Source organism: Neolamprologus brichardi, chromosome 22 (genome assembly GCF_056152115.1).
Source record: "Neolamprologus brichardi isolate AB-2024 chromosome 22, ASM5615211v1, whole genome shotgun sequence".
NCBI classification, from domain to species: domain Eukaryota; kingdom Metazoa; phylum Chordata; class Actinopteri; order Cichliformes; family Cichlidae; genus Neolamprologus; species Neolamprologus brichardi.
This window is the reverse complement of record NC_142124.1, coordinates 34,747,501-34,774,032: the sequence shown is the minus strand read 5'-3', so window position 1 is coordinate 34,774,032 and position 26,532 is coordinate 34,747,501. Positions and strand designations below refer to the sequence as shown.

At 43.0% G+C, this 26,532-nt stretch overlaps 1 protein-coding gene across 11 annotated transcripts in view; it reads right to left on the bottom strand.

Moving 5' to 3' along the window:
• Positions 1-26,532, bottom strand: part of epb41a (erythrocyte membrane protein band 4.1a) — a 60,635-nt gene that overhangs the window by 4,041 nt on the left and 30,062 nt on the right. For 3 of the 11 annotated variants that reach the window (XM_087834512.1, XM_087834519.1, XM_087834514.1), the window contains 5 exons: positions 25,881-25,943; positions 22,102-22,146; positions 21,762-21,932; positions 4,348-4,476; positions 2,104-2,205 (listed from right to left, as the gene is read on the bottom strand). In XM_087834512.1, coding sequence (XP_087690638.1) covers positions 2,104-2,205; positions 4,348-4,476; positions 21,762-21,932; positions 22,102-22,146; positions 25,881-25,943 — 510 coding nt within the window. Of the gene's footprint in view, positions 1-2,103; positions 2,206-4,347; positions 4,477-21,761; positions 21,933-22,101; positions 22,147-25,739; positions 25,788-25,880; positions 25,944-26,532 lie in introns of all 11 variants that reach the window. The other 8 variants (XM_087834515.1, XM_087834521.1, XM_087834518.1 and 5 more) reach the window with 6 other exon arrangements.

Here is a 26,532-nt window from a genome sequence, read left to right as displayed (position 1 = left end):
ACGAGCCCAGCTGTAAGTAAGCTATTAAGACTCGACTGTACACCGTGTTCGTGTTTTCCTCTGAAACAATAAGTTCTGTTGGAGCAGCCTTTCAACGCCTCTCTCTGTCTCTGCTAGCAAAGTTGACCCAGACAACAAAGTAAAGCTAGTTTTCAGCTACGAGCCCGACACAGAACCCACCGTATTAGCCAGAGGTCCCTTTACTACGGTTCGGAGCCGCCGACCTTCAGTAACAGTAATAAATCACAGCAATAGTACATTCATGTAGTTGTAAACAGCATGATAATATATTAAGTAATCCAAAGTATTCAGAATACGTTACTCTCATTGAGTAACGTAACAGAATACGTTACAGAATACATTTTGGGGCATGTAATCTGTAATCTGTAATGGAATACATTTTAAAAGTAACCTTCACAACACTGCTGTTCGATTAGACACTGATCCAACAGCTGATCACAAAATGTACCTGACTGAATCATCTGAAGTGATGTGCCAGTTATCGTTACCCTGAAACAACTGATGATCTGACTGTAACAAAGTCCTTTTGTTGCCTATATTAGATCAGCAGCATTCAGAGTTTGTATCGGGCAACTTTTCTCCCCTTCAGTGGGATGCTCCACGTCTGTCACTCAAACACAGCCTGTGTTTCAAGACAGCTGGTTTAAGTCAGAGATGGACCGATCTGATATGACGTATCGGTATCTGTCTGATACTGACGTAAATTACTGGATCAGATATCAGAGAGAAATAAAAAATGTAATCCGATCCATTAAATATCAAAAAAAGCACCTGACAAAGAACCTGCGACACGGCGTAACTCGGCTCATAACCGTAGCACGTTGCAGCAGTGTGGTCACGTGATAGAGCGGCTGTGTGTGTTTGTAGCGTCGCTACCAAACCAGCATTTCATCTCCGAGGAAGTTTTCCCAGAGAGAAGTAAAGCAAGTGTGTAAGTTCATCTCTGAATGTTTGTAAAGCATTCCCGCGTTAAGCTTAACAACCGATATATGGAGCGACTGCCTCTCTCTCTCTCTCTCTCTCTCTCTCTCTCCTGCTTCAATCATAAACTGATCAATGATCAGCTGATCGTCTCTCTTCTTTGTTTTTGTCTCACTTTGCACCAGAAAGAGGAAACCAGCGGCTGAACAACAGCAGCACGTTTAAGCTTGATCAGCTGTTGTTAGAATTTATTTAATATTATTTCTACACCAGGATCTTTTTCTACAGCTGACGTAACTGTGCAGGGGCGGAGCTAGCAAAGTGTAGCCAGGGGGCCCGATAGGGCATGAACAGGGAAAAGGGGGCACAAAGACATACTTTTCTTTCTTATTCTCATTTAAAATGTCGAGCTTTTAATAAATAATTATCTGAATCTTACACCCAAAGTTTTAATCTGATGTAAATGTATAGAAGTCCATTACTGTATATAGTAACTGTTAAGTCTAATATACCCTAGTAAGCTGTAGTACTTTTTCCTTTGGGAACCATCTGTGCAGTCTGCAGTTCTGTTGAAGAAAGATGTTGAATCTGTTTAATTATTGTGGAAAAATAATTTATTTCTGTGCATTTTTTTTACATGTGCATCAAATTAAATTTGATTACGTCGATTAAGCATCATGAGGTGGGGGTGGGGGGGTGGTTCCCTATTTTTTTATTTATTTGCTGGGAGTTTGCAGCCCTATTAGTTATGTTGCTTAATATTTCTGCTAAGTTATCTTTAAAATACCAGAATAGGGAGGATGGAGCAGGTTTAAGTTCATTAGATTGATCAGTTTTGCTGAACTATGAAATATTTTGGGTGCAGTGTGTTTTTTACATACAGGTATAACAGAATAGCTTTAGTGTTGTTGTTTATTTAAACTCGAGTATGAACTTATACAAAATGCAGCAAGATATTTATAAAAAACAGTTTTATTGATTAAAAAAACACTATATCGGATTCATATCGGTATCGGCAGATATCCAAATTTATGATATTGGTATCAGACATAAAAAAGTGGTATCTGTAGTTTAAGTGACTAATAGCAGACATTTATCACAACACAGTGATCTTGTACTGATCTCTACAGCCTGAGAAGCTGTGAGTGAAGTGTGCCAGACCTTGGTGATCTGGGTGGTGGTGGTGGTGCTGATGGTCTCAGAAGTGATCGTCTGGGCACTCAGCAGCACTCCCGTCTCCCTCTCTGCCACACTGTCCACCGGCTGTGGGAGAGATAAGTACCAAACAAGAAATTACTCACACATTTAAACACACACACGAACTTCATTATGTCAGAAAAGGGATGAAAGTGTGCAGACCCATAAAGGTTTTACAGACGTTGTTAATATATAATAACAGTTAAAAGTGAAATGTGTTTTCCTTTTTTAAAGTATTGATATTCTAATAAAGGTTATTATTAACTTGAAGCTACAAATCGTAGCTCTTTTCTGTGGGACATCTACCAGCTGAAAATGGCATTGATTAGATTTGTGTCGTTCCAGTGTCCACAGTGCACATCCAGGTGAAAACCAAGGACGCTGCAGCTTCCAGTGTTTACAGTAGCAATGTGGCTTTAAATGCAAACTGGTAAAGCATTTGAAACTGAAGCACCAAGATGGGCCATCCCAACAACATAAGCAACAATGTAACAGTCAGTGGTGTGAAAACTCTGAAGTATCACCAACTTCTTGCACAACTGAACCAACAGCAGTTAACAGTACAAATGATTGATCACCCGAAGCATACTACAAGCAAAGAAATGTTGATCCATGGCTAACTCGGTCACATCAACCTAAAAAAGACAAAACTGCAGGCAGTGAGATCCACAAAGAAGCAGCAGCTGAGGCTGGTTCAGTTCTGGCCTGGCAGAGCGTCTCAGGGAGGAAATGCAGCGTTTGGTGAGGTTCTTGGGTTCTAGACTTCAGTCATTGAATACAAAGTGTTTCCTGGGAAATGTAAAGTCATGTTAGTTTGTGTATTGGAGGATAGAGTATCTATAGTAGAAATCGCTTTAAGCCCCCTCAATTTTAAACATTTATGTTAAATTTATGTTGGATTTTCTGTAATCAGCACAGGCTCAGATATACACAGACACCCCCACTAACATTCGGTTAGATGTCCCTCAGCTCTCCAGGTGAAGCAGAGAAATGGATAATTATATTCCAGGAGAGAAGCGTGCTGCACCGGAGAGTCAGTCTGAAGAAAGGTAAATAACCGTGTCTGAGAGGGAAACCAGACAAGTGTTCACAGCAGTCACGACAGTGGGAAAATACCAGACGCTCAGGCTGTAATGAGGGGCTGCTGAATACTGCAAATCCACTCCTGGAAACTGGACCAATCACAGGACACGACCGAGAGCTGACATAAAAACAAAACTGAATTAAGAATATATGATACAGCGCCAACATGAGCTAGAAAATGTGGTTGGGTAACAGTATCAGGACTGAACTTTTACAGTTTCACTGCTCTGCAGGTTTGATCTGATCAGCTGTTTTGAATCCCAGCCCTGTGTTTAACAGATGACCGACATAATTATTGACAAATGAGCAGGTCATGCTAGTGTCGTAGGATCAAATCTGCCACTAAACGTAGAGTTGGCATTATTTTGCATTTCAGTTATTGCATGCTTTTGTGTGTTTGTGTGAGATACAGGCCACACCATGTGGGAGTGGAGAGTCCACTCTAGTCCAGCTGGAGTCGCGTACAGGACGAGTAAAGGGGTCTCTGAGACTTCAGTGAGGGAAAAGGATATTTTAAAAGAAAGTAGTTTCAACCTGGCCTGGACGGTTTTGCTTTTAAAATAATTACATTTTACCAGACGGAGGATTCATTTTAAATAGATTTACGTGGATTTGTTTTGATAATACACTGGGTTGGAAACTGCTGGTTTGCTGGACCTGAGGATAACAGGAGGGGGAAAGCCTACTCTGTAATTAGGAGGTGACCATCCAGGCGTGGAGAGGAAGAGCTTGAGTTTGTATTCCCAGCATCTGCTGTGGAAACACGCCGCATCGACCCAAGGCCTATGAAGGTGGGTGAAAAGCCTTTCCCAGGAAGACTGCTTATTCTTCTGCGTGACCACCTTTGTCTGTTTGTACCAGGCTAATAACTGTGACTGTGGTGTCCTTTGAGTCCAGCCCACCAGTCTGCTTCCAAACACCGTATTTAATTCTTGTATTGAGGCCAATATGTTGACCCCTCCTTAATACTAGGGCCAAAACTTTCGGCCAGGCTTATGAAAACCAGACAGTGTGTAGTAGCATTGCATGCAAAGTTTAAAAAAGCTATACTTTGTGTTTAATGTGAGAAAATAATTCGTAAAATGCACATTTTTGTAAGGGGGAAATGTCTCAAATTGACCTCACCTGAGCTGACTCGTATGTGATGGTCTTGGTTTCAGTGTGAACTAAGGGTGTGTCCTTGTAGGCTGCAGTTCCTCTTACAGAATTGGTAACATCTGAGATGGTGATTGTCTGGGTCTTTAGCACAGGAGACTGCAGAAATCAGACAAACAGCAATAAACTCTCAGGGTTTTACAAAGACAACAGTGTGGCTGCTACACAACGCAAGGGAGAGAAACCCAAACCCTGTTTGTCCCACACACACATTCACACACAAACTATCCTGCTGGTTTCTTACTCAACTATTGATCCTTAAATCCCACTTCACTGAGGCAACTGGTAAGTAACTGTTGTACTGGGAAAACCAGCCTGTTTAAAATCTATATCTGACTTACAACATGTGTAACAGGGAACTCTAATGATTATAACTGAATCTACCAAAGCCTTTTTATTAGAGATAAATGTGCGTGGGTATGAGTGTGATAAAGTGTGGCGCTGAGTTTAATTTACTAAAATGTTTTAGACACTAAAAGTAAAGTAAGTGTAACTTGAAAATATATTTATGTCATTATAATGTGTCGCTGTCAGGCTGCACAGTTCACTTGTTCCTGTGTTTTGGGCAACGATCTATAATTAATTATGTCTCTTTTCTCATGGCGTCACCCAGTTCTGTCATAACTCTGATCACAGTCAGCCTTCAGGTCCTCACATGTGCATGCTAACCATGTATTAGGCCACAATATGTTTCATGTTGCAGAATGGTCTGCAAAAAAATAATTAGCAGCTGCAGGCAAATAACGAAGCGTGCAACTACAAAGGACAAAGTATTCCAAATGGCATCCAAATGTTTGCACAAAACAATTCATTTGGTGGAAAATAAAAATCAAACCACAGTTTCTGCAGTGCTCTGCCTTCAAACACCGTGCACAACTTATTCTTGAAACATACGGATGCAGATGGATGTTTCCTAAAATGTAGGAGTGAAGACCTGCAGCTGGAAACGACCAGTGTTTGTGGAAATGATGACACACTGCATTTCAATATATTCATGCAGTTCTGTTATTCCTTACTGAGTGCAAGCGTCCACTACAACCATTAGTCTGTCTTTAGCTGGGTCCCTCCTCAGTAGGTTTATGAAAGGTCAAAGGTCAACGTTCTCCCCAGTTTTATTAGTTTTCCTTCAAATGTTGCACCGGCTGAACCAAAACGAACGCTGATAGTTTCACAGCCATACAGACCTCATCCTCCAGCTTTCCATGGAGGACTCTGAAGATCACCGTGGCATGTTCTAGGTCTGCGTCACATTCCCCTCTGTTAGGCATTCCCAGAAACCACCAACAATGATCTATGAGGATTCATGAGCTGCCAAAACCACATCAACTGGCTGCTTTGAGCTTTGAGAGGTTTTTCTTTAAGCTCGCTCCAGATGTTTGAGCGCCTTCAGTTTTTCCTCAGCACCGTACGGCAGAGGAAAACAACGTTGGTTGCTTGTATTGATAGTTTCACACATCCCATATCAGAGCCTATGATCCGTGCTAATGCTAAGGTAGCCAAGCCGAGTGATGCTGACCCCAGACCAGCAGCCAGACGCTGTTAAATCATCACTGATGTGTTTCAGGCCATTTTACAGAGAAACACAAAAGTAATGCACTTTCTCCTGGGAGCAACTAACTAACATTTTGCATTACTTGTTCTGTGTCATGAGCTTTTTTGAGTAATGAAGCTACACGGATCACAGAGGAGGAAGACTCGTGAGCACACAGCATGTAGTAAACGTGCATGACTGTAGTTTCTTTCATACGCTGCTCAGTGATGGTGCTGACTCAACGTGGAGACGATGATAATAATAATAATAATAATAAATCCTTGTCATCTACATAAGTGTGACAATAGCAGCAGGTTAATAATGCAATTCTAAAAACACTGAGTAAAATATAAAAGCAGAATGCATGATTAGCAAATCTCATAAACACGTTTTATTGACAGAAATCCCACCGAATGTTTAGACAGAGAAAATGTTCTCTTTTAACAGATACGTGTGTCCACATTGACATGAAGTCACACAGAAGTCAGTTTGAGTCTGTGATGCTGCACTTTTCATTTTCACGATTGTCTGAAAATCCCCACAAATCATTTAAGAAGCAGCTGAGGGAGCACGAGGCAGATAAACATTTGTTACCAGTCACATGACTGAGTATAACGAGCAGGCAGTTTCCCAGAAGTGAAGACAGGCAGGGGGCACCAGTCTGCAAAAAACTGCATTTCCAAGCTGCAAAACAATTGTTTGTCAAATAAACAACTGTGAAAGCTGCAACTTTCTCACAATAGCATCAACATGTTCTAGAGAAACCCGTGTGCACAAGCCTGGAAATCCATGTTGGATGAGCGAGAGCTTCCTGTCAGCACTGCATTAACAACAGGCTCGACTCTGTCATCGAAATCAGTGCAAAGACTCGGGAACAGCTCACAGTGCTGTGCACACCTGCAGCTTCACTTTGTATGTGAACATCCTGAATCATCCAGATGTCACAAGTGGAAATCTGTGAGGTCAGAAACATCTGGTTTGTTTTCTTCTTGGCAAACATGGACGTCCCTTCACCTGGACTAAAGAGGAGAGGCATCGTTCATCTGGTTTCTGTATGAGGAGACGTTACTGACTGTGAATTTGGCAACTTGCACATCTGGAATGGATCCATCAGTGCTGAAGGTTTTAGACCAACATAGTAACTAAGAAAGCAGCGTGAAACCATGTAAAGCATCTATTACAACAGCATGGGTTGAGTCTAGAATTCAATTCAAGATATTTGGAAAAACACTAAAAATATGAAACTGAAGATTCAGAATAATTGAGAAGAATTCTGTATACAATAGTCCTCTAACAAAAGTCTAACAACTCGTCTTTAACTCAGGATGAGCTGGTTCTTCTTTTTTAAACATTTGATCTATTGTTGAATTAAATAATGATTTCAGAAATTATTGCATTCTTTTTTATTTTAACGGCGTCCCAGCGTTTCCAAAAGTGTGGTTGTAATTAGAAAGTGTTGTGTCTGTGAGGTAAACGTGTCTGTTCTCAGTTGGATTAGAAACGAGCTGCACAGCCTGTGTTTACCATGACACACGTACAGAGTCTGAAGATGATTCAAAGTGTGGATTTACATCCTATAGAATCTTTATTGTCACTGTTACAAGAACAACGAAAGATTTTTACAGTAGAAGGAGGAACGTTAAGAGCTGCAGGTGCTCTCAGAGGAGCTGTTAGTGCAGGTGAAACCAGTCGTGTGGCTGAAGTCAGAATAATGAGAAAATTAAGACCAGCTAAAGAAACACAGAAGCACGGTGGTGGGAACGGCACACCCACAGGAGAAACACCAGTGGCAGATGACCACCGTTTCTCCTTCACTGCTTCCAATGAGGAAAGTTACATTTATTTGCACTTAAAATCCAAGATAACCTGAGCGTGCGCACACTGGTTGTGTATATTTGCTCAGCATACACATATTATAGTCAACAGGGCAACTCCTCCTTACAGACAACAAAGCCAGAAGAGCGTTCAGGCGTTGTTGTCAGCGTTTGTACGGACTCCTGGTGTTCTGACAACATTCGTTTTCAAACAGCCTGATCACCTGTTGAATCGGCCAAATTTCCAAACTGGGCACATTTTCATCTGGAGAAACAACAACCCGGTTTATTGCCGAGTTTATTGGACGTGTTTCAGAGGTTTTTCTGTTGATCTGCATGATTTAGATTTTAAAAACACACAAATAGGAAGTCAACTCCTCCAAGATTTGACACTAAGAGAAAAAGACAAACTTATATTTTTAAATGTAATATGAGAAACATATTTTCTAATTATATTCTTTATAAAAAAAAGCAATCGCAAAGACTATTTGCCTGTAAAAAACCTTTAAATGACTGTCCTGTAATTATCTGATAACAACAATGATGAAGATACTGATCAAAGTGATTTACATGTACACTATTGTTCATAAGCTTTATAACACCCCAATGTTTCCAGTTATTTATTGCAATTCAAGCCGTTCAACTGTCAGAGGTTAAAAAAAGGTAAGCTTACCCAAAACTGTAATAATGTACATTTATAATTACATTATACAAAAAGGCCTTTGTCAGGGAACAACACAGGTTAACAGTTTAAAGCTGTTCTGCAGCAATGGAGGTTCTACTGACTCCTACAGCTGCTCCAACGTTTCTGGATTACTTACAGCCGCCTCTGTCTGGATGAAGGCAGTGTTGGAGCACACTGTGGTGCCATACCCTCGTGAGCATCAGCTGAACAGTACTGTACTGCAGAAAGTAGAGTGATGCTACAAACATGGTGAGAAAAAGCCGATTAACGATAGAAGAGAGACAGACCATCACTGATAAATGGAGGTCTGTGCTACAGAAAGACCGTGAAGAAAGTCACAGTGTCAGTGAGCACAGTAAAGGCTCAGAAACAAACTGTGACAGGAAGTCTGGTCCCAAAGACACGACTGAATCAGAGGACAAGTTAACAGCTGTGTGATGGCGGCTCACAGGACAACAGCTTCAAGCAGCTTAATAGTGGTCGTAGTGAGCAAGTCTCAGTTTGTAGTGTGAAGACTTCGAGGTGCAGGTTTGACAGGACGAGCTGCAGCAAGAAAGCCAGACGTCAGAATAAGACAAGAGGCTCGTCTGGGCCTTGAAGCACCACCGTTGGACTACTGAAGACTGGAAGAAGGTTTTATGGACTAATGAATCAAATCTGAGATCTTGGGTTCATCACAGAGGATCTTTGAACGCCGTGGAGTAGGTGAAAGGACGGGTCCACAGTGTGTGGCATCAACTGTCAAACATGGAGGAGGAAGTGTGATAGCTGTGCCTGAACCACCTCAGGAAAACAGAACAAGATGGTGAGCTTGAAAACATGGAGGTCCAGCACAGACTGAAACCCCATCAAGCTGGTTTGGGATGAGCTGGACAGAAGAGTGAAAGCAAAGCAGCTACAAGGTCCACGTTTACGGGAACTTCTGCTACAGATATGGGAGAAGATTAGATTTCTGCTGTAGCCAGAAGCCACGGCTGTGTTCAGCTGTTACATCTGCAAAGGAGGCGACGCTGATGAGTCAAAGGTTAGACTTTGGTCTATAAACTGATTCCTGTTTTAACTCCAACTGCTTTTTGTACCATGCTTTCATTTCAGGGTGCAACGAGACGTTTGGGGTGAAAAATTGAGGAGCTCTAAAACTTTGAGCGGTAGTGTAAGTCACCTCACCATTTGAACAGGTACTCCAACGTCGTCAGTGCTTTTTTACTACAGCAGATTAGTGTCGTGGGCTGTGAGCACACAGTTGTGTCTTTAATTCAAACAAACTAACCCTGAAAGGTACAGAGGCATCAGTCAGTCTTCACCTGCGCTAACTCAAAGACCAGTTACAGCACCAGCACAGGAAAACAAACACACTCAGTTACTATAATACCTATAAGGCCTCGATCCTGTCAGTCCGACATGTTTCCAGCACACGTATGACGATAAAAACGAAATCATGAAATAAAAACTTCAGGAGAACCAGTAACAGCAACAAGCAAACTGAAAGCATGATGGAGCAAACTGAATCACTGATCACCTCACACACACACGTGAGGTAATGCCACAGCCTCCAATTAAGGCTGCGTTCACACTGCAGGTGAAAGCGCATCAAATCCGACTTCTTTGACCCTCTGCGACCATCTATCCCATCATGGTGTGACAGTGTGAACGGCACAAATCTGATATTTTCAAATCCGATCTGGGTCACTTTCGTATGTGGTGCTGAATCTGATACATATCTGATGTTTCAGAAAGTTGCTGTTTGATGGTCATGTCGCATTAAATCCGTCTTTTACGTCACTGATACAAGACAGACGCCAATTATCGGCGCCGGAGAAGACATCGCGAACGCTTCCATCCAGTGAAACTGTTGGGAACAACGTTGGAGAAACGTGAACATTTTTTTTGTATAATCTGCAGATTCTGACAGAAATCTGCAGCTAGAAGCAGCGCTCCTCTGAAACAGCAATAAGGATCATTATTAGGACAAATGTAAATAACTTTATAACTTAAAGCAAAACTGGGAAACGTGAAGTCTGAAGTCTTTACATTAAGACCATCGGTCAAACATACTGCTACTCTGGGTCTAAACAGAGCGCGTTGTGTGTGACGTCTTCTTTTGCGCATGACGCTTTGAGCGTTCACACTAGAGCGCGTTTGCTGTCACATTTTATTTGTAGTGTGAACGAGCAGACAAAAGAATCTGAATTGAGCATCAAGACCTGCAGAGTGAACGTAGCCTTAGAGCTCACTTCAACATCCACAGCAAAAAAGTCAGTTTCACACAAGCTCATCTCAGCATCATTATCCACGTCTGATTAATGGGTCAGTACATTAACCTTTTGCCTGAAACATGCAGGTTTTATAGAAAGAGCATCATTTACACATGCATTAGTCATGTCTGTCTGGAAAAAGTCCTCCACCATCCTTCTAAGACCCTGAACAGGCTGAGCAAGCATGAAGTGCCTCATGTCCACAATGTTCACCAAACCCTACACTTTTCTTTATGAGTCCTTCAACTGTAGTTTATTTGGGTCTCTTTGGGGAATATTGAGGACAGAGCAGAAAGTAAACATCCCTCGAATCAAGCAGTCTTTAGATAGTCGAGGGACGTGCAGGATGAATGCTGAGCTTTTAAAGAAAGGCTAACCACAGCACAGTCAGGGCCATCACCAGCAGACCGGAGAGGAAGAAGGACATCCTGGAGTGCTTCAGCCTGGTCGGGTTTGTCACCACACTTCCCCTCTCATGTGGCTCATTAACAACCACCTTTAGAGTGTGACTGTGAGCTTCTTCCTCCTCTTCTTCACCATCATCAACCCACTCCACTTCACTGTTCTCCTCACCTTCTTCCAGCAGCCCTCTGGCTCTGGGGACAAACTACATGCTCTTACCTTTTGTCCAAACAGAGCGTGCCTCCCTCGCTGTGCTCAGCAGCAGGACAGACAGATAACAATGAACATGTGAAACACAGTCGACTGACAGGAGGGAAGGATCACAGAGGAAGACATGGATGAAGGTACACAGTAAGCTTTCAGGGTGTCTTTATTATTGAGTATGTGAAGGGCACTGATGTGTGAATCTGCTCTGAGGAAATCAAGTGCTTGGATTTAATATCAAAACACCAAAGTAAAGTCTAATCACTTTAAAAACATCAGCACGAGAGCCTCTGAGGCTTTTTCAGAGCGATCTACCTTCTGATTCAAGGTAGTCTGCGAAGGCAAGGAGACTTGGAGCGGGACCGAGGACGTCTGAGGATACATTAAAGGGGTCTGAAGGGGAGCAGAGGAGTGAGGATGGTGGAGATGGGGGTTGCTTTGGGGACCACACTGCACCAGGAGGTCACAGGAACCATAGTACGCCACGTCAGGACTGAGCGTGCCGTGGACTTCATAGATAATTGGCAAACCTTCTGGAGGAAACCTGGTCTTGTTAGGAGAGATGGCATCCATCCCACTTTGGATGGAGCAGCTCTCATTTCTAGAAATATGGACAAATTTATTAAACCCCTCAAAACATGACTATCCAGAGTTGGGACCAGGAAGCAGAGTTGCAGTCTTACACGCCTCTCTGCAGCTTCTCTCCTCCTGCTACCCCCCCAAAAACCCATCTCCATAGAGACTGTGTCTGCTTCCAAAAAGACAAAAAACAAACTAAAAACCAGCAACAAACAACTTAAACATTTACAAAGAAAGAACAATACAGTATCCACATCTGAACCAAAGAGTAAAACAGTGAAATGTGGATTATTAAATATTAGGTCTCCCTCCTCCAAGTCTCTGTTAGTACATGACTTAATAATTGATCAACAAATTGATTTACTCTGCCTTACAGAAACCTGGTTGCAGCAGGATGATTATGTTAGTTTAAATGAATCAACACCCCCGAGTCATTCTAACTACCAGAAATCTCGAAGCACAGGTCGAGGGGGAGGTGTGGCAGCAATTTTTCACACCAGTCTATTAATTAATGAAAGACCAAGACAGACTTTTAATTCATTTGAAAGCCTGATGCTTAACATTGTCCACCCCAGCTGTGAAACTCAGAAACCAGTCTTACTTGTTATCATCTATCGTCCACCTGGGCCTTACACAGAGTTTCTGTCTGATTTCTCAGACTTTATATCTGATTTAGTTCTGAGCTCAGATAAAATAATTATTGTGGGTGATTGTAACATCCATGTTGATTCTAAAAATGACAGCCTCAACATGGCATTTAATCTGTTATTAGACTCAATTGGTTTCTCTCAAAATGTAACAGAACCCACCCACCACTTTAATCACACTCTAGATCTTGTTTTAACATATGGCATAGAAACTGAACATTTAACAGTGTTTCCTGAAAACCCTCTCCTGTCTGATCATTTCTTGATAACATTTACATTTACAATAATTGATTACGCAGCAGTGGAGAGTGGACTTTATCAAAGTAGATGTCTTTCTGAAAGCGCTGTAACTAAGTTTAAGAATATAATCCAGCCACTGTTATCATCGTCAATGCCCTGTACCAACACAGAGCAGAGCAGCTATCTGAACGCTACCCCAACAGAGGTCGATTATCTTGTTAATAATTTCACCTCCTCACTACGTACGACTCTGGATACTGTAGCTCCAGTGAAAACTAAGGTCTCTAATCAGAAGTACCTGACCCCGTGGTATAATTCTCAAACACGTACCCTAAAGCAAATGACTCGTAATCTGGAGAGGAAATGGCGTGTCACAAATTTAGAGGATCATCATTTAGCCTGGAGAAATAGTTTGTTGCTTTATAAGAAAGCCCTCCGCAAAGCCAGAACATCTTACTACTCATCACTGATTGAAGAAAATAAGAACAACCCCAGGTTTCTCTTCAGCACTGTAGCCAGGCTGACAAAAAGTCAGAGCTCTTTTGAGCCAACCATCCCTTTAACGTTAACTAGTGATGACTTCATGAACTTCTTCACAAATAAAATTTTTATCATTAGAGAAAAAATTACCAATAATCATCCCACAGATGTAATATTATCTACAGCTACTCTTAGTACCATTGATGTTAAGCTAGACTCTTTTTCTCCAATTAATCTTTCTGAGTTAACTTCAATAATTACTTCCTCCAAACCATCAACGTGTCTTTTAGACCCCATTCCTACAAAACTGCTCAAAGAAGTCCTGCCATTGATTAATTCTTCGATCTTATATATGATCAACCTATCTCTAATAATCGGCTATGTACCACAGGCCTTCAAGGTGGCTGCAGTTAAACCTTTACTCAAAAAGCCATCTCTAGACCCAGCAGTCTTAGCTAATTATAGGCCAATCTCCAACCTTCCTTTCATATCAAACATCCTTGAAAGAGTAGTTGTCAAACAGCTAACAGATTATCTGCAGAGGAATGGTTTATTTGAAGAGTTTCAGTCAGGTTTCAGAGCTCATCACAGCACAGAAACAGCTTTAGTGAAGGTTACAAATGATCTTCTTATGGCCTCTGACAGTGGACTCATCTCTGTGCTTGTCCTTCTTGACCTTAGTGCAGCATTCGATACTGTTGACCATAATATCCTATTAGAGCGATTAGAACATGCTGTAGGTATTACAGGTATTGCACTGCAGTGGTTTGTATCATATCTATCTAATAGACTCCAATTTGTGCATGTAAATGGAGAGTCCTCTTCACACACTGAGGTTAATTATGGAGTTCCACAGGGTTCAGTGCTAGGACCAATTCTGTTTACATTATACATGCTTCCCCTAGGCAGCATCATTAGAAGACATAGCATACATTTTCACTGCTATGCAGATGACACCCAGCTCTATCTGTCCATGAAGCCAGATAACACACACCAATTAGTTAAACTGCAGGAATGTCTTAAAGACATAAAGACCTGGATGGCCACTAACTTTCTGCTTCTTAATTCAGATAAAACTGAGGTCATTGTACTCGGCGCTGAAAAGCTTAGAAATATGGTATCTAACCAGATTCTTACTCTGGATGGCATTACCTTGGCCTCCAGTAACACTGTGAGGAACCTTGGAGTCATTTTTGACCAGGACATGTCCTTCAACGCACATATTAAACAAATATGTAAGACTGCTTTCTTCCATTTGCGCAACATCTCTAAAATTAGAAATATCCTGTCTCAGAGTGATGCTGAAAAACTAGTTCATGCATTTATTACTTCCAGGCTGGACGACTGTAATTCATTATTATCAGGATGTCCAAAAAACTCACTGAAAAGCCTTCAGCTAATCCAAAATGCTGCAGCAAGAGTACTGACAGGGACTAGAAAGAGAGAGCATATTTCTCCTGTTTTGGCTTCCCTTCATTGGCTTCCTGTTAAATCCAGAATTGAATTCAAAATCCTGCTCCTCACATACAAGGTCTTAAATAATCAGGCCCCATCTTATCTTAATGACCTTGTAGTACCATATTACCCTATTAGAGCACTTCGCTCCCGCTCTGCAGGCCTACTTGTTGTTCCTAGAGTATTTAAAAGTAGAATGGGAGGGAGAGCCTTCAGTTTTCAGGCCCCTCTTCTGTGGAACCAGCTTCCAGTTTGGATTCAGGAGACAGACACTATCTCTACTTTCAAGATTAGGCTTCAAACTTTCCTTTTTGCTAAAGCATATAGTTAGGGCTGGACCAGGTGACCCTGAATCCTCCCTTAGTTATGCTGCAATAGATGTAGGCTGCCGGGGGATTCCCATGATGCATTGAGTCTTTCCTTTCCAGTCACCTTTCTCGCTCACTATGTGTTAACAGACCTCTCTGCATTGAATCATATCTGTTATTAATCTCTGTCTCTCTTCCACAGCATGTCTTTATCCTGTCTTCCTTCTCTCACCCCAACCAATCACAGCAGATGGCCGCCCCTCCCTGAGCCTGGTTCTGCCGGAGGTTTCTTCCTGTTAAAAGGGAGTTTTTCCTTCCCACTGTCGCCAAAGTGCTTGCTCATAGGGGGTCATATGATTGTTGGGTTTTTCTCTGTATCTATGAAGCTCCTTGAGGCGACTTTTGTTGTGATTTGGCGCTATATAAATAAAATTGAATTGAATTGAATTGATTGTTGTGGATCTGAAGTACAGTATAACCTGCATCGCCAAAAGTATTCACTCACCCACCCAAATCACTCGATACCCATACCCACCGATGGCCATAGGTGTATAAAGTTGAGCACCTAGGCCTGTGTAATGGACTGATTCTTATATAACGCTTTTCTTCTCTCCTGGAGGGCTCAAAGCTCAACATGTCACATCCACCCAAACACACCCACTCACACAAGCACTTTCTCTGTACTTCGTGCTTTCTGACTACATTCACACACATTCAGCAACTTGGGGTCAGTATCTTGCCCAAGGACACTTGGCATGCAGACTGGAGGAGCCAGGGCTTGAACCACCAACCTTCTGATCAGTAGGTGACCTGCTCTGCCTCCTGAGCTACAGCCACCCCTGTGTACTGCTTCTACACAACTGTGCCCAACAATGGGTGTCTCTCAGGAGCTCCGTGAATCCCAGCGTGGGGCCCTGATAGGATCCCACCTCAGTAAGAAGTCCAGTCGTGAAATCACTTCTACATATTCCAGAGTCTCCTTTACTGGTATTATAAATGGTAAATGGTCTGTATTTGTACAGCGCTTTACACACACATCCACACACTGGTGATGGCAGCTACATTGTAGCCACAGCCACCCTGGGGCGCACTGACAGAGGCGAGGCTGCCGGACACTGGCGCCACCGGGCCCTCTGACCACCACCAGTAGGCAACAGGTGAAGTGTCTTGTCCAAGGACACAACGACCGAGACTGTCCAAGCTGGGGCTCGAACCGGCAACCTTCTGATTACAAGGCGAACTCCCAACTCTTGAGCCACGATCGCCCAAAGTGGGAAGGACAGCAGTTCAGCCACAAAGTGGTAGGTCACATGGTGGCAACATGAGTACACACCAGTGCACAAAGCAAGGTCCATAAAAACATGGAGAGCGAGTTTGGTGTGGCCTCAGCCCGACACGTAGAACAGCTTTGGGATAAATGACCTTCTCATCCAACCTCACAAAGGTGCTTCTGGAAGAACGAGAATTCCCACAAACACAGTAACAGCCAGTAGCGGTTTTAGATACGGGTGACACGGGCGGTTGCCCGGGGCGGCATCGTGGTGGGGGGCGGCATCACGGGAATCGGTAAAAAAAAATAAAAATTGCTCGTACTCATGCTGCCCCGACATCAGCCAGCACATACTGGGAATGGCATAGGTTTTCTATCGCCCATGGGAGTAAGGGCGCCCTCCGTTTGCGAGGTGCGCCTGCTGCTTGCGGCACAGGGAGGAGAGGGCGGGGCGGCGGGGGATTCTCTGGCTGGCTGGAGCAGCAAAAATGACCAACTCTCAAAATAAAACAAAATAAAAACAAACAACAAACACGAAAATACCAGACATCGTGATACAGACTTATAATTTGCACAGATTTTTTTTCAAAATTATACACACGAAAAGTGAGCGCGAGCCCTCGGTGCGCCTGCTCGCTGCTGAAGTCAAAGTAAACTTTATTGTCATCTCTGCTACATACAGTCCAGTATATAGAGAGACGAGACGACGAGGCTCCAGTTACAGCAGCGCAAGTAAACAAACAATAAATATTTAAGAGTAAAAAAAATAAATATACACTTTAGGACTCGGGGTAAAGGGATCAATAACAATTTAAAATGTATATTTTATATTTTGTTTATTTAAAGTCTCACACACAACCGGTTTTTAAAGTTTAAAAAAAGAGAAAAGAGGAGGAGTGTAGCGACTTCCACAGTCGCTAGAGGCCGGGGATTGAGCCTGCCTATTTGCCTGACGCGCTCTCAACTTTACGCAATAATGCGAGAGGTGGAATTGCTTGCTTGTTTATTAAAGTGCTTGAAAAGTTTACAGAGCAATGTGATCGGCTCGCAATTCAAACTCTTAAAACATCACAGGCTCTAATGCAACAAGGGGAAACTCGTTGTGCTGCGGTCAACAAAAACTACGGCTACCCAGCCCTCCTCTCTGTCAAAATCAAACCAGTGAAAGACAGACTGACAGCAACCAAACAAATGAAAACCCAGTGATCATTAAAATTCAATACATTTAATTATCACTCCTACAAGGAGAAACGAGCAAAAGATGCAGGTAAGCAGATGTGTGATTGGATAATGGCAGGTCATCTTGAAACAATCAGAATCAGAATCAGAATACTTTATTAATCCCTAAGGAAATTATGTGGGTTACAGTTCCTCCAACAAGAAATGGTAAAAATAGTAACAGTAACAGACTAAACTCCAAACAATATATACAATAATATAATATTAATTAGTCAGTGTCAATTGTTGATTTGTCCTGTTCACATTGTATGACGAAGTATGATGTCTGTTTAGTAGCCGTTTGCATACTATGCATACTCCCTCCCACTTCATATGTGTGTGTGTGTGTGTGTGTGTGTGTGTGTGGGGGGGGGGGGGGGGTGGGGGTGGGGTGGGGGGCACCAGAGGGGGTGTTCGCCCAGGGCGCCTAACAGGCTAGGACCGCCACTGGTAACAGCCCTTTATACTCACTGTACATGGACAATGGAATTATGGGTAATTACGACAGTAAAGGCTGAACTAACATCATAATAAACCCTATGGATGAATACGGTGGATTTGATGGACTCACACTCATGAAACTGCAACTTCCCGGTAATTAAAGGGGATTTTTAACAAGTTCAGTTAAACGAGTGACTTAACATCAGGCAGCTACATGTTATATAATCCAAATAGTAATTATAGATTTGTCCATCGCTGTGAATGTGTACACACAGCACTGGAGTGGAAGAGCTGAGCGCTGCAGTAAAAGAGAGTCTGAAGAAACGTTAGAGAAGTCATTCCAGGTGAAATACACCGAGTCAGTAAATTTAAAAAATCACCACAAGCCTTCGTTGGTGAGTAAGAGCCCGTCACCAAAAGATCAGAGGCTGGGGACACGGTGACAGCAGGGTCTATCATCGTGGGCGTAGACATCTTTGAGATGATGAGGAGGCTATTTTTATTTTTTCATAACTCAGCAAAGCACTGATGTGAAATTTAACAATTTAGCCTGAGGCTTTCAGCAAATATATATATATATAGAAAATAAAATAAAAAGTGCTGCTATGGCTAGATTTTCAGTAAAATATCATTTCTGAGATAAAAACTGCATCTTCACATTGTGGGTAGAAGAGACGTCAGAGGGGGATATTGTAACTTTGCCTCCTCTCTGACCTTCAGCTTATAAACTCACAGGGAAGGATGATGGAAGCTCTTGGGATGGCGTAGCTGGGATTAGCCCAGACGCTACAGAGGAAAGGGAATGACAGAGATACAGGAAACAGAGAGTGAACAAGGGAGCGATGCAGGGTGGAGGAAGAAGGATGATGAGGGGTGGAGGGACAGTCCTCCTGGCACCGTCGGCCTTCAGCTGGTTTTCTTGGGTTTAGTAACTGTTGCAGTTTGTATGAGAGTCAGTGGACATGCGCAGATTAACTGAGCCGTGCGGCTGGCAGGTCAAGCTTGAAGCAGCTACACAAAGATGCTGCTTATACTGATGAACTGAACCAAAGATGTTTCATTGAAACAACACTGGTTCTAGTGCAGGCATGCACACCCATGCAACACCTCTTATTTGTTCATATCAGAGAAACTGGACGAGGTCTTGGATAGGGTTACCCATGTTTACCAGAAACACCAAACCCCTCAGAAGGCCTCTAATAAAGGACGGGGGTTCCCCAGCTTCTCTCACACATCTCATTACAACAAACTGTCCAAAATACAGACGTCGCTATGATTCGTAAAACAGTGGATCAAGCAGAAGTCTTCACATAACAGTCATGTAACTGTCTAATGTTACTGTATAACTGTAACGAGCAAACTGTGTGTGAAGCTGCATCAACTCTTTCTACAGTCCTTGATTACAACAGATGATGACCCGGCAGCGGTGCAAGAACAATAAGATGACCACACACTGTTTGTGCTGCTCCACTCCACCTTTGTTGTTACACAGCTGTACAACCATTCATCATGTATTTATTTATCGTGTGTGATTGATTTCTTCTGGAGTTTCCCTTCTCTGAGCTCACACAGATGCCTTTCCTTGTAGTAAACCTTCTGGTGCCCATGCTGTGCATAAAGCTCTGTAGTGCAAAGGTCTCAGGGTTTGCTGGTTTGAAGCATAGTGAGCAGCTGAGCACAAGCCGGGGAGCTGCTGACCAGTGCTCGTGATATTCTTTGCTCATAAACAGTGCAGACCTGCTGCAGCCCGGCCACAAAGCACCAGACTGCACCTCTCAGTGGGTATGCAAGCGCAGCCGTGGAGATGAGCACGCCATCGTCACAGGAAGTGTCTGTGGTCACAGTCGGGCTGAAGCAGTGGGATGACATGGTGAAAGCCAACAGCGCTACCTAGTGGAGGATCAGTGCATGGATTTGGGATCGTTCACATTCTGATTGGTTAAAAACATATTTTATATTTATGATCAGAGACAGAGTACAAATACATACGTGGAGTTTTCAGCCATCTTTACAGGTTGTTTTTGCTTTTTACTCCTCACAGCTGAACTGAAATATCTCTACTTCTGACATTTCAACAGTTATTGTTTCCTGTCACTCCTTAAATCACTTTAAATAACTGACTGGAGTCTAAAAGGAAGAAACATTTAACTCTTCACAGACAATCCATTATTTCCATCATCAGTTCTTATTGCACTGCGCTCAGAGGTTAAAGTGAAACTGTGTTTTGTGTTACTTTCTATTATTCTATCTTTTGTTGAGGTTTGTCATTTGTTAGGTTTTGTTCTGTGCCTGCTCACACTTCTCTGTCTGCTCGTGAATCTGTCTGTTCAGTTCTGTGTCTGTGAGTTTCCTGTTTTATTCTGAAAGTCTCTGTCTCATGTGAGTGTGTTCACTTTACGTTTCCGCTGTCCCGTCAGCCCTGATGTCTCCCAGCTGTGTTGCCCTCCTGTCTCTCATCCCTGATTGCTGCTGTGTGTATTTCAGCCCTGTTTTTCCGTCATCCTGAGTGCTTTTCCTGCATCTCTGTTTGTGTCTTTAGGTTTCAGGTTTGTTTTCTATGCTTCGTTTTTCCAGTTTAGGTTCACTCAGTTCTGTTTTTCGCCACCCTCGCCTTGTGTATTTACCACCTCCATTAATAAAGCTTCCTCACATCAAAAGTGACCGCATCTCGGGTCCTTTAATAAATCCCACACGGCTCGCCTCGTGACCGTGACAGAAACAGCATTTTGGTAAAGTGAACCCTGGTTGTGGTATTTCAGCACCAAGCTAACATCACAGAAGAGGAGCGAGCAGGAGCTCAGCTGATCACATCTACCTGCTCTTACAGAAGAAGCTGTGACGTGTTTCCAACTGATCTCAGGTTTTTAGGCGTGCACACAAAGGAAACTCGACCACGATGGAGGCAACAAACAGACGTTTCCCTGTTAATTCACTGTTGTTCTACATTAACGATGTTCATTCATAGAATCAGTCTGAGCTGAAATAATGTTGCTGTGTTAAAACTGTTCTTTTACACTTTGAGTCCATTTCAGAGTCTCTACTTTAAAAAAGATGAATCAGTACGTTTACTTCTACTCAAGTGACTGTGTCAGCTGTTGATGATGCACACTCAGGTGGCAAAAGCCACCTTCTCTCACCCCAACCAATCACAGCAGATGGCCCCGCCCCTCCCTGAGCCTGGTTCTGCCGGAGGTTTCTTCCTGTTAAAAGGGAGTTTTTCCTTCCCACTGTCGCCAAAGTGCTTGCTCATAGGGGGTCATATGATTGTTGGGTTTTTCTCTGTATCTATGAAGCGCCTTGAGGCAACTTTTGTTGTGATTTGGCGCTATATAAATAAATAAATAAAATTGAACTGAAAAATTGAAAAAGCATATTGTACACATGTACTTTGATCATTATCTGTCTCCTGTCATATTATTTTGAACATTTATAATCGTAGGAATATACAGTGTGAATTCTGGAGACTGATCTTGTTGGTGATTAGTTTGTGTTCATTATTTTTAACATTTATATGGAAATGTAGAGAGAAAAAAGACAGGATTGATACATTTTTAGTCAACGTTGAAGCTTTTAAAAACCGATTTTCACCAGCGTTAGAATCAGAGCATCAGTATGTGCAGAGCGGCTGTTTCAAAGCCGACATTCTGACATGTCATGGCAAGAAAAACCAGTCGACATCAGCAGTGTCTGTGTTATGTTCCTGCATCCCAGTAACACAAGAGTGTGTCTATACATGTGAACTGCTCGATTGCTCGACACGTCAGCGTGCCTGTCTCGGAAAAGCTTTCAAAGGTAACTTTGTGTGATTCAGGTGAGTAAAACAAAGCAAACATGAGCTGAGCTCATCGGACTCACTGCTGGTTGGAGCTGACCGTTGATGCTCGCCGTGCGGAAAGGAGAGTTGGTGGAGAGACGCTTATCCCACTCGCTGGGCCGAGACTCCGGCACAGACTCCATGAAACTCCTTTTCAGCTCGCTGATGCTGGTGTGGTGCCGCATAATTTCAGTCTGGGTCTTATCCAGGTCCTTCAACAAGGAGGCAAAAGTGAGAGCAGGTTGATGGAAGGAAACAACTACGCTGAAAGGCAACGATTAAGGTTGAGAAGACAAGAAAGCAAATGAAAACACAGGGCTGCACTTTCTATACGTATGTATTAAATGTTTCAACAGTGCTGGGTCTGCCATGTCCACTGACCTTTAGAGGTTGTGGAAGAACAGATTTTCCAGACAAACCAAACTGCTTCATGTTCGCAGTAATAAAGGAAGCAGCAGAGCATTACTAATCATTAGTGCGTGCTGTTCTGTGGCTCACAAATCATGGTTTGCATCAATGCCAGCAGAAGATGTTTAATGAGGACAAACACAACAGAAAAATCCAGATGGCAGCGCTGACACGACCAAAGCAGGATCGGTGACTGTGTGCACATCCACGCTGGGATGAACGAGCCAAAGCGTGGCCACTGCCAAAAAGTGAAAACTCATTCTGAGTCATGTCTGCCATCATTATACAGTAACGACTGTTGTTTGTGTGGGCAGAGACGTTCGGTCTTCAGTGGTTAAAGAGTCTCTCTGATGTTTCACTTTCATTCTGACTGCTTTCAGAAGACACAGGTGGAGCGCCGACGGCGTTACATCAGCAACACCTGCTCCACCTGCTGTAACTACTTAAGCTCAGCTTTGACGTTTGTCATGTGACAGGATGGGTCGTGTTACTGTTGAACGCAGACACGTCCTGTCATGTGAACAAGTCAGTACGCTCCATGAAAACCGTTCGCTTTCCACGAACCTCCATTTCTTGTTTTTGCCTCTTCTACTCGAGCAGAGCCGACTGACTGAAACAGTGTTTCAGAGATCAAGTGTTTCTTTACATAAGGCTAAAAAAAGCCAACGATTTAAATGTCACGTACAGACTTTTCCACATGGGAGCAGAGTAAGCTGCAGAGAGGGATGACACATTATTAAAGCGTCAGGCTTAGCCATGCACTGCTGTTATGACGCCTCCTGAGTCCAGGCCAGGATGCTCAACTTTGGAGCCTAGTTTCACATATGAATGCTTTATTTGTTTAACGAGTATCAGTGGTTCTTGTCATCCCTTTCTTCTGAAATGATGCAGGCAGAATATGATACAGCACGATGGACACAGCAAAGACAACAACACAGTGTGTTCAGCATGAGCACTGCATTAGGGCCATGAAGGACATTCATCATATTAGAAATGTCCTTAACGACCATGAGACGTAATGACGATGACAGTCCAGAGTGGTAAACATCAGACTGTGAGTGTAAACGACTGGGAAACAAATATACTGACTGGAGCCTGTTTACCGCAAACACTCTGCTTCCTGCTCACTGGGTTGTTGATCAGATACAGTGGATGCAAAAGTATTTGGCCCCCTTGAACTTTCCCACATTTTGTCACATTACAGCCACAAACATGAATCAATTTTATTGGAAGTCCACGTGAAAGACCAACACAAAGTGGTGAACACGTGAGAAGTGGAACGAGAATCAGACATGATTCCAAACATTTGTTACAAATAAATAACAGCAAAGTGGAGTGTGTGTAATTATTCAGCCCCCTGAGTCAATACTTTGTAGAACCAGCTTTTGCTGCAGTTGCAGCTGCCAGTCTTTTAGGGTCTGTCTCTACCAGCTTTGCACATCTACAGACTGAAATCTGCACATTCTTCTTTGAAACAGCTCCAGCTCAGTCAGATTAGATGGACAGCGTTTGTGAACAGCAGTTTCAGATCTTGCCACAGATTCTTGATTGGATTTAGATCTGGACTTTGACTGGGCCATTCTAACACATGGATATGTTTGGTTTTAAACCATCCCATTGTTGCCCTGGCTTTATGTTTAGGGTCGTTGTCCTGCTGGAAGCTGAACCTCCGCTCCAGTCTCAAGTCTTCTGCAGACTCCAAGAGGTTTTCTTCCAAGATTGCCCTGTATTTGGCTCCATCCATCTTCCCATCAACTCTGACCAGCTTCCCTGTCCCTGCTGAAGAGAAGCACCCCCAGAGCCTGATGCTGCCACCACCATATCTGACAGTGGGGATGGTGTGTTCAGAGTGATGTGCAGTGTTAGTTTTCCACACATAGCGTTTTGCATGTTGGTCTCATCTGACCAGAGCAGCTTCTTCCACATGTTTGCTGCGTCCCCCACATGTTTGCTGTGTCCCCCACATGTTTGCTGTGTCCTCCACATGTTTGCTGTGTCCCCCACATGTTTGCTGTGTCCCCCACATGTTTGCTGTGTCCCCCACATGTCTTGTGGCAAACTGCAAACGGGACTTCTTATGGTTTCTGTTAACAATGGCTTTCTTCTTGCCACTCTTCCATAAAGGCCAACTTTGTGCAGTGCACGACTAATAGTTGTCCTGTGGACAGATTCCCCCACCTGAGCTGTAGATCTCTGCAGCTCGTCCAGAGTCACCATGGGCCTCTTGGCTGCATTTCTGATCAGCTCCTTGTTCTGCTGTGAGTTTAGGTGGACGGCCTTGTCTTGGTAGGTTTACAGTTGTGCCGTACTCCTTCCATTTCTGAATGATGGCTTGAACAGAGCTCCGTGGGATGTTCAAGGCTTGGGAAATCTTTGTGTAGCCTCAGCCTGCTTTAAATGTCTCAGTAACTTTATCCCTGACCTGTCTGCTGTGTTCTTTGGACTTCATGGTGTTGTTGCTCCCAATATTCTCTTAGACAACCTCTGAGGCGTCACAGAGCAGCTGTATTTGTACTGACATTAGATTACACACAGGTGCACTCTATTTAGTCATTAGCACTCATCAGGCAACGTCTATGTGCAACTGACTGCACTCAGACCAAAGGGGCTGAATAATTACGCACACCCCACTTTGCAGTTATTTATTTGTAAAAAATGTTTGGAATCATGTCTGATTTTTGTTCCACTTCTCACGTGTGCACCACTTTGTGTTGGTCTTTCACCTGGAAGTCCAATAAAATTGATTCATGTTTGTGGCTGTAATGTGACAAAATGTGGGAAAGTTCAAGGGGGCCGAATACTTTTGCATCCACTGTATCTACAGCCACTCTTTGGCTGGTGTGAAATGATGAGGGTTGATGGCTGACAGTCAGAAAAGCTCGTTTTCTATCCTTCTTGAAACTGTTTGTTGCATGAAGTCAGTCGAGAACACGTTTTTCCCCTCGAGCGTTTTGTGGTTTGCGATCAAATTATCAGTGAAGTTCACTCTTTTTGTCCGAATGAGGGCAGTGATGGTGTCACACACGGAGCTGATGTTGGTGAAAAAGTAACATACGCGTCTCTCCAGGACTCATATTCACAATCCCCTCGCTTTGCTCCGAATCAAACCTAAAGTGCATTAGCAGGGAGTCCCAGCTAACACCGAGTTAAAACTTTACTGATGCTTCAACGTTTCTCTTGTTCCACACGTTTAAGCTCAGAGCTAAAACACTTCATGAATAACTTATCATTGTGACAGTTTTAGTCCCAACTTTAAGGGGAAATTCTTAAAAACTAAGACTTTTCATAGGATGCTGTCACCAGGAAACAAACTCTTAGTACTTCAGAGTTTTGTGAATCCGGGCCCAGGAGATGATGTTATACCAGGTCCTCTGATAACCAATAAAAAAGGAATACAACGCCTTGCTCCTCTCGACCAATCACAGTTTGAAGTGAGTGTTTATGTCGTGCTAGAGCTCCAACATTTCCTTATAAGCAACATCACTGACGTCAACCACAGACGGAGGTTGGAAGGACAACGAATGCACACGTTAGTGAACTTTCCTGGAGATGTTTCCCAGTCATCTACCACATGGACAAACACGATGTGAAAGTAAAGTGAAGCTACTTGCATGAGAGTCAGACAGGAAAATGGTGCATGCCAACCCTTTAGGGTTAAACTAGGAAGAACAAAAGACAGAACAGAAGAATGAAAGAACTAAAGAACGGCGCTGTGACACAAACGACGCTTATTTAAGACTGAAGATACAAACCTCCAACATTAAATTGCTATGTCTGATATAAATTGTTTCACCCTCAAGTTTCTTTGATCTTTTCTGTGGAGATGAGGAAAAAGGAAAACACTGGTTTAACATAACAACTGGTTTGAACGTTTCACATGTGATTCTGAACAGCGTCCCATGAGCACGACTGACCAATGACACGAGCCGTATCAAAAATCAATCACAACAACGATGCAGGCTGCAGCCCGACTGCGTCCAGCTCAGTGAAGTTAACAGCAGTCATGTGTTTCACGCAGCAGGCTGGGACCCAGTTCCTCTCCATCCCCACACAGCGAGCTGGTGGAGGCTCTCTTAACTTAAGGCACAAACACTGGAGATTCTGAGGAACCTCGCTTTTTACGACTAAAACAGGAAGTTGGCTTGTTATCAGTGATTTATACCGCTACCAGCTGAATGCATCCATCACCTGTTATTACATGCACCGATGATTCAACACTGATCTTATTCTTCTTTCTTAATAGAACTAAATAAATATTTCATATTGATCACTACTGACACAGTCAGTGTGAAATACACTGGACACAAACATGGAGGCACCCTTACAGCATCGTTGGTGCAGATTTAATGTTGGAAGGCTTCATAACCTGATGTGTCCACACAGAAATATGTGGGGATCCCAGGG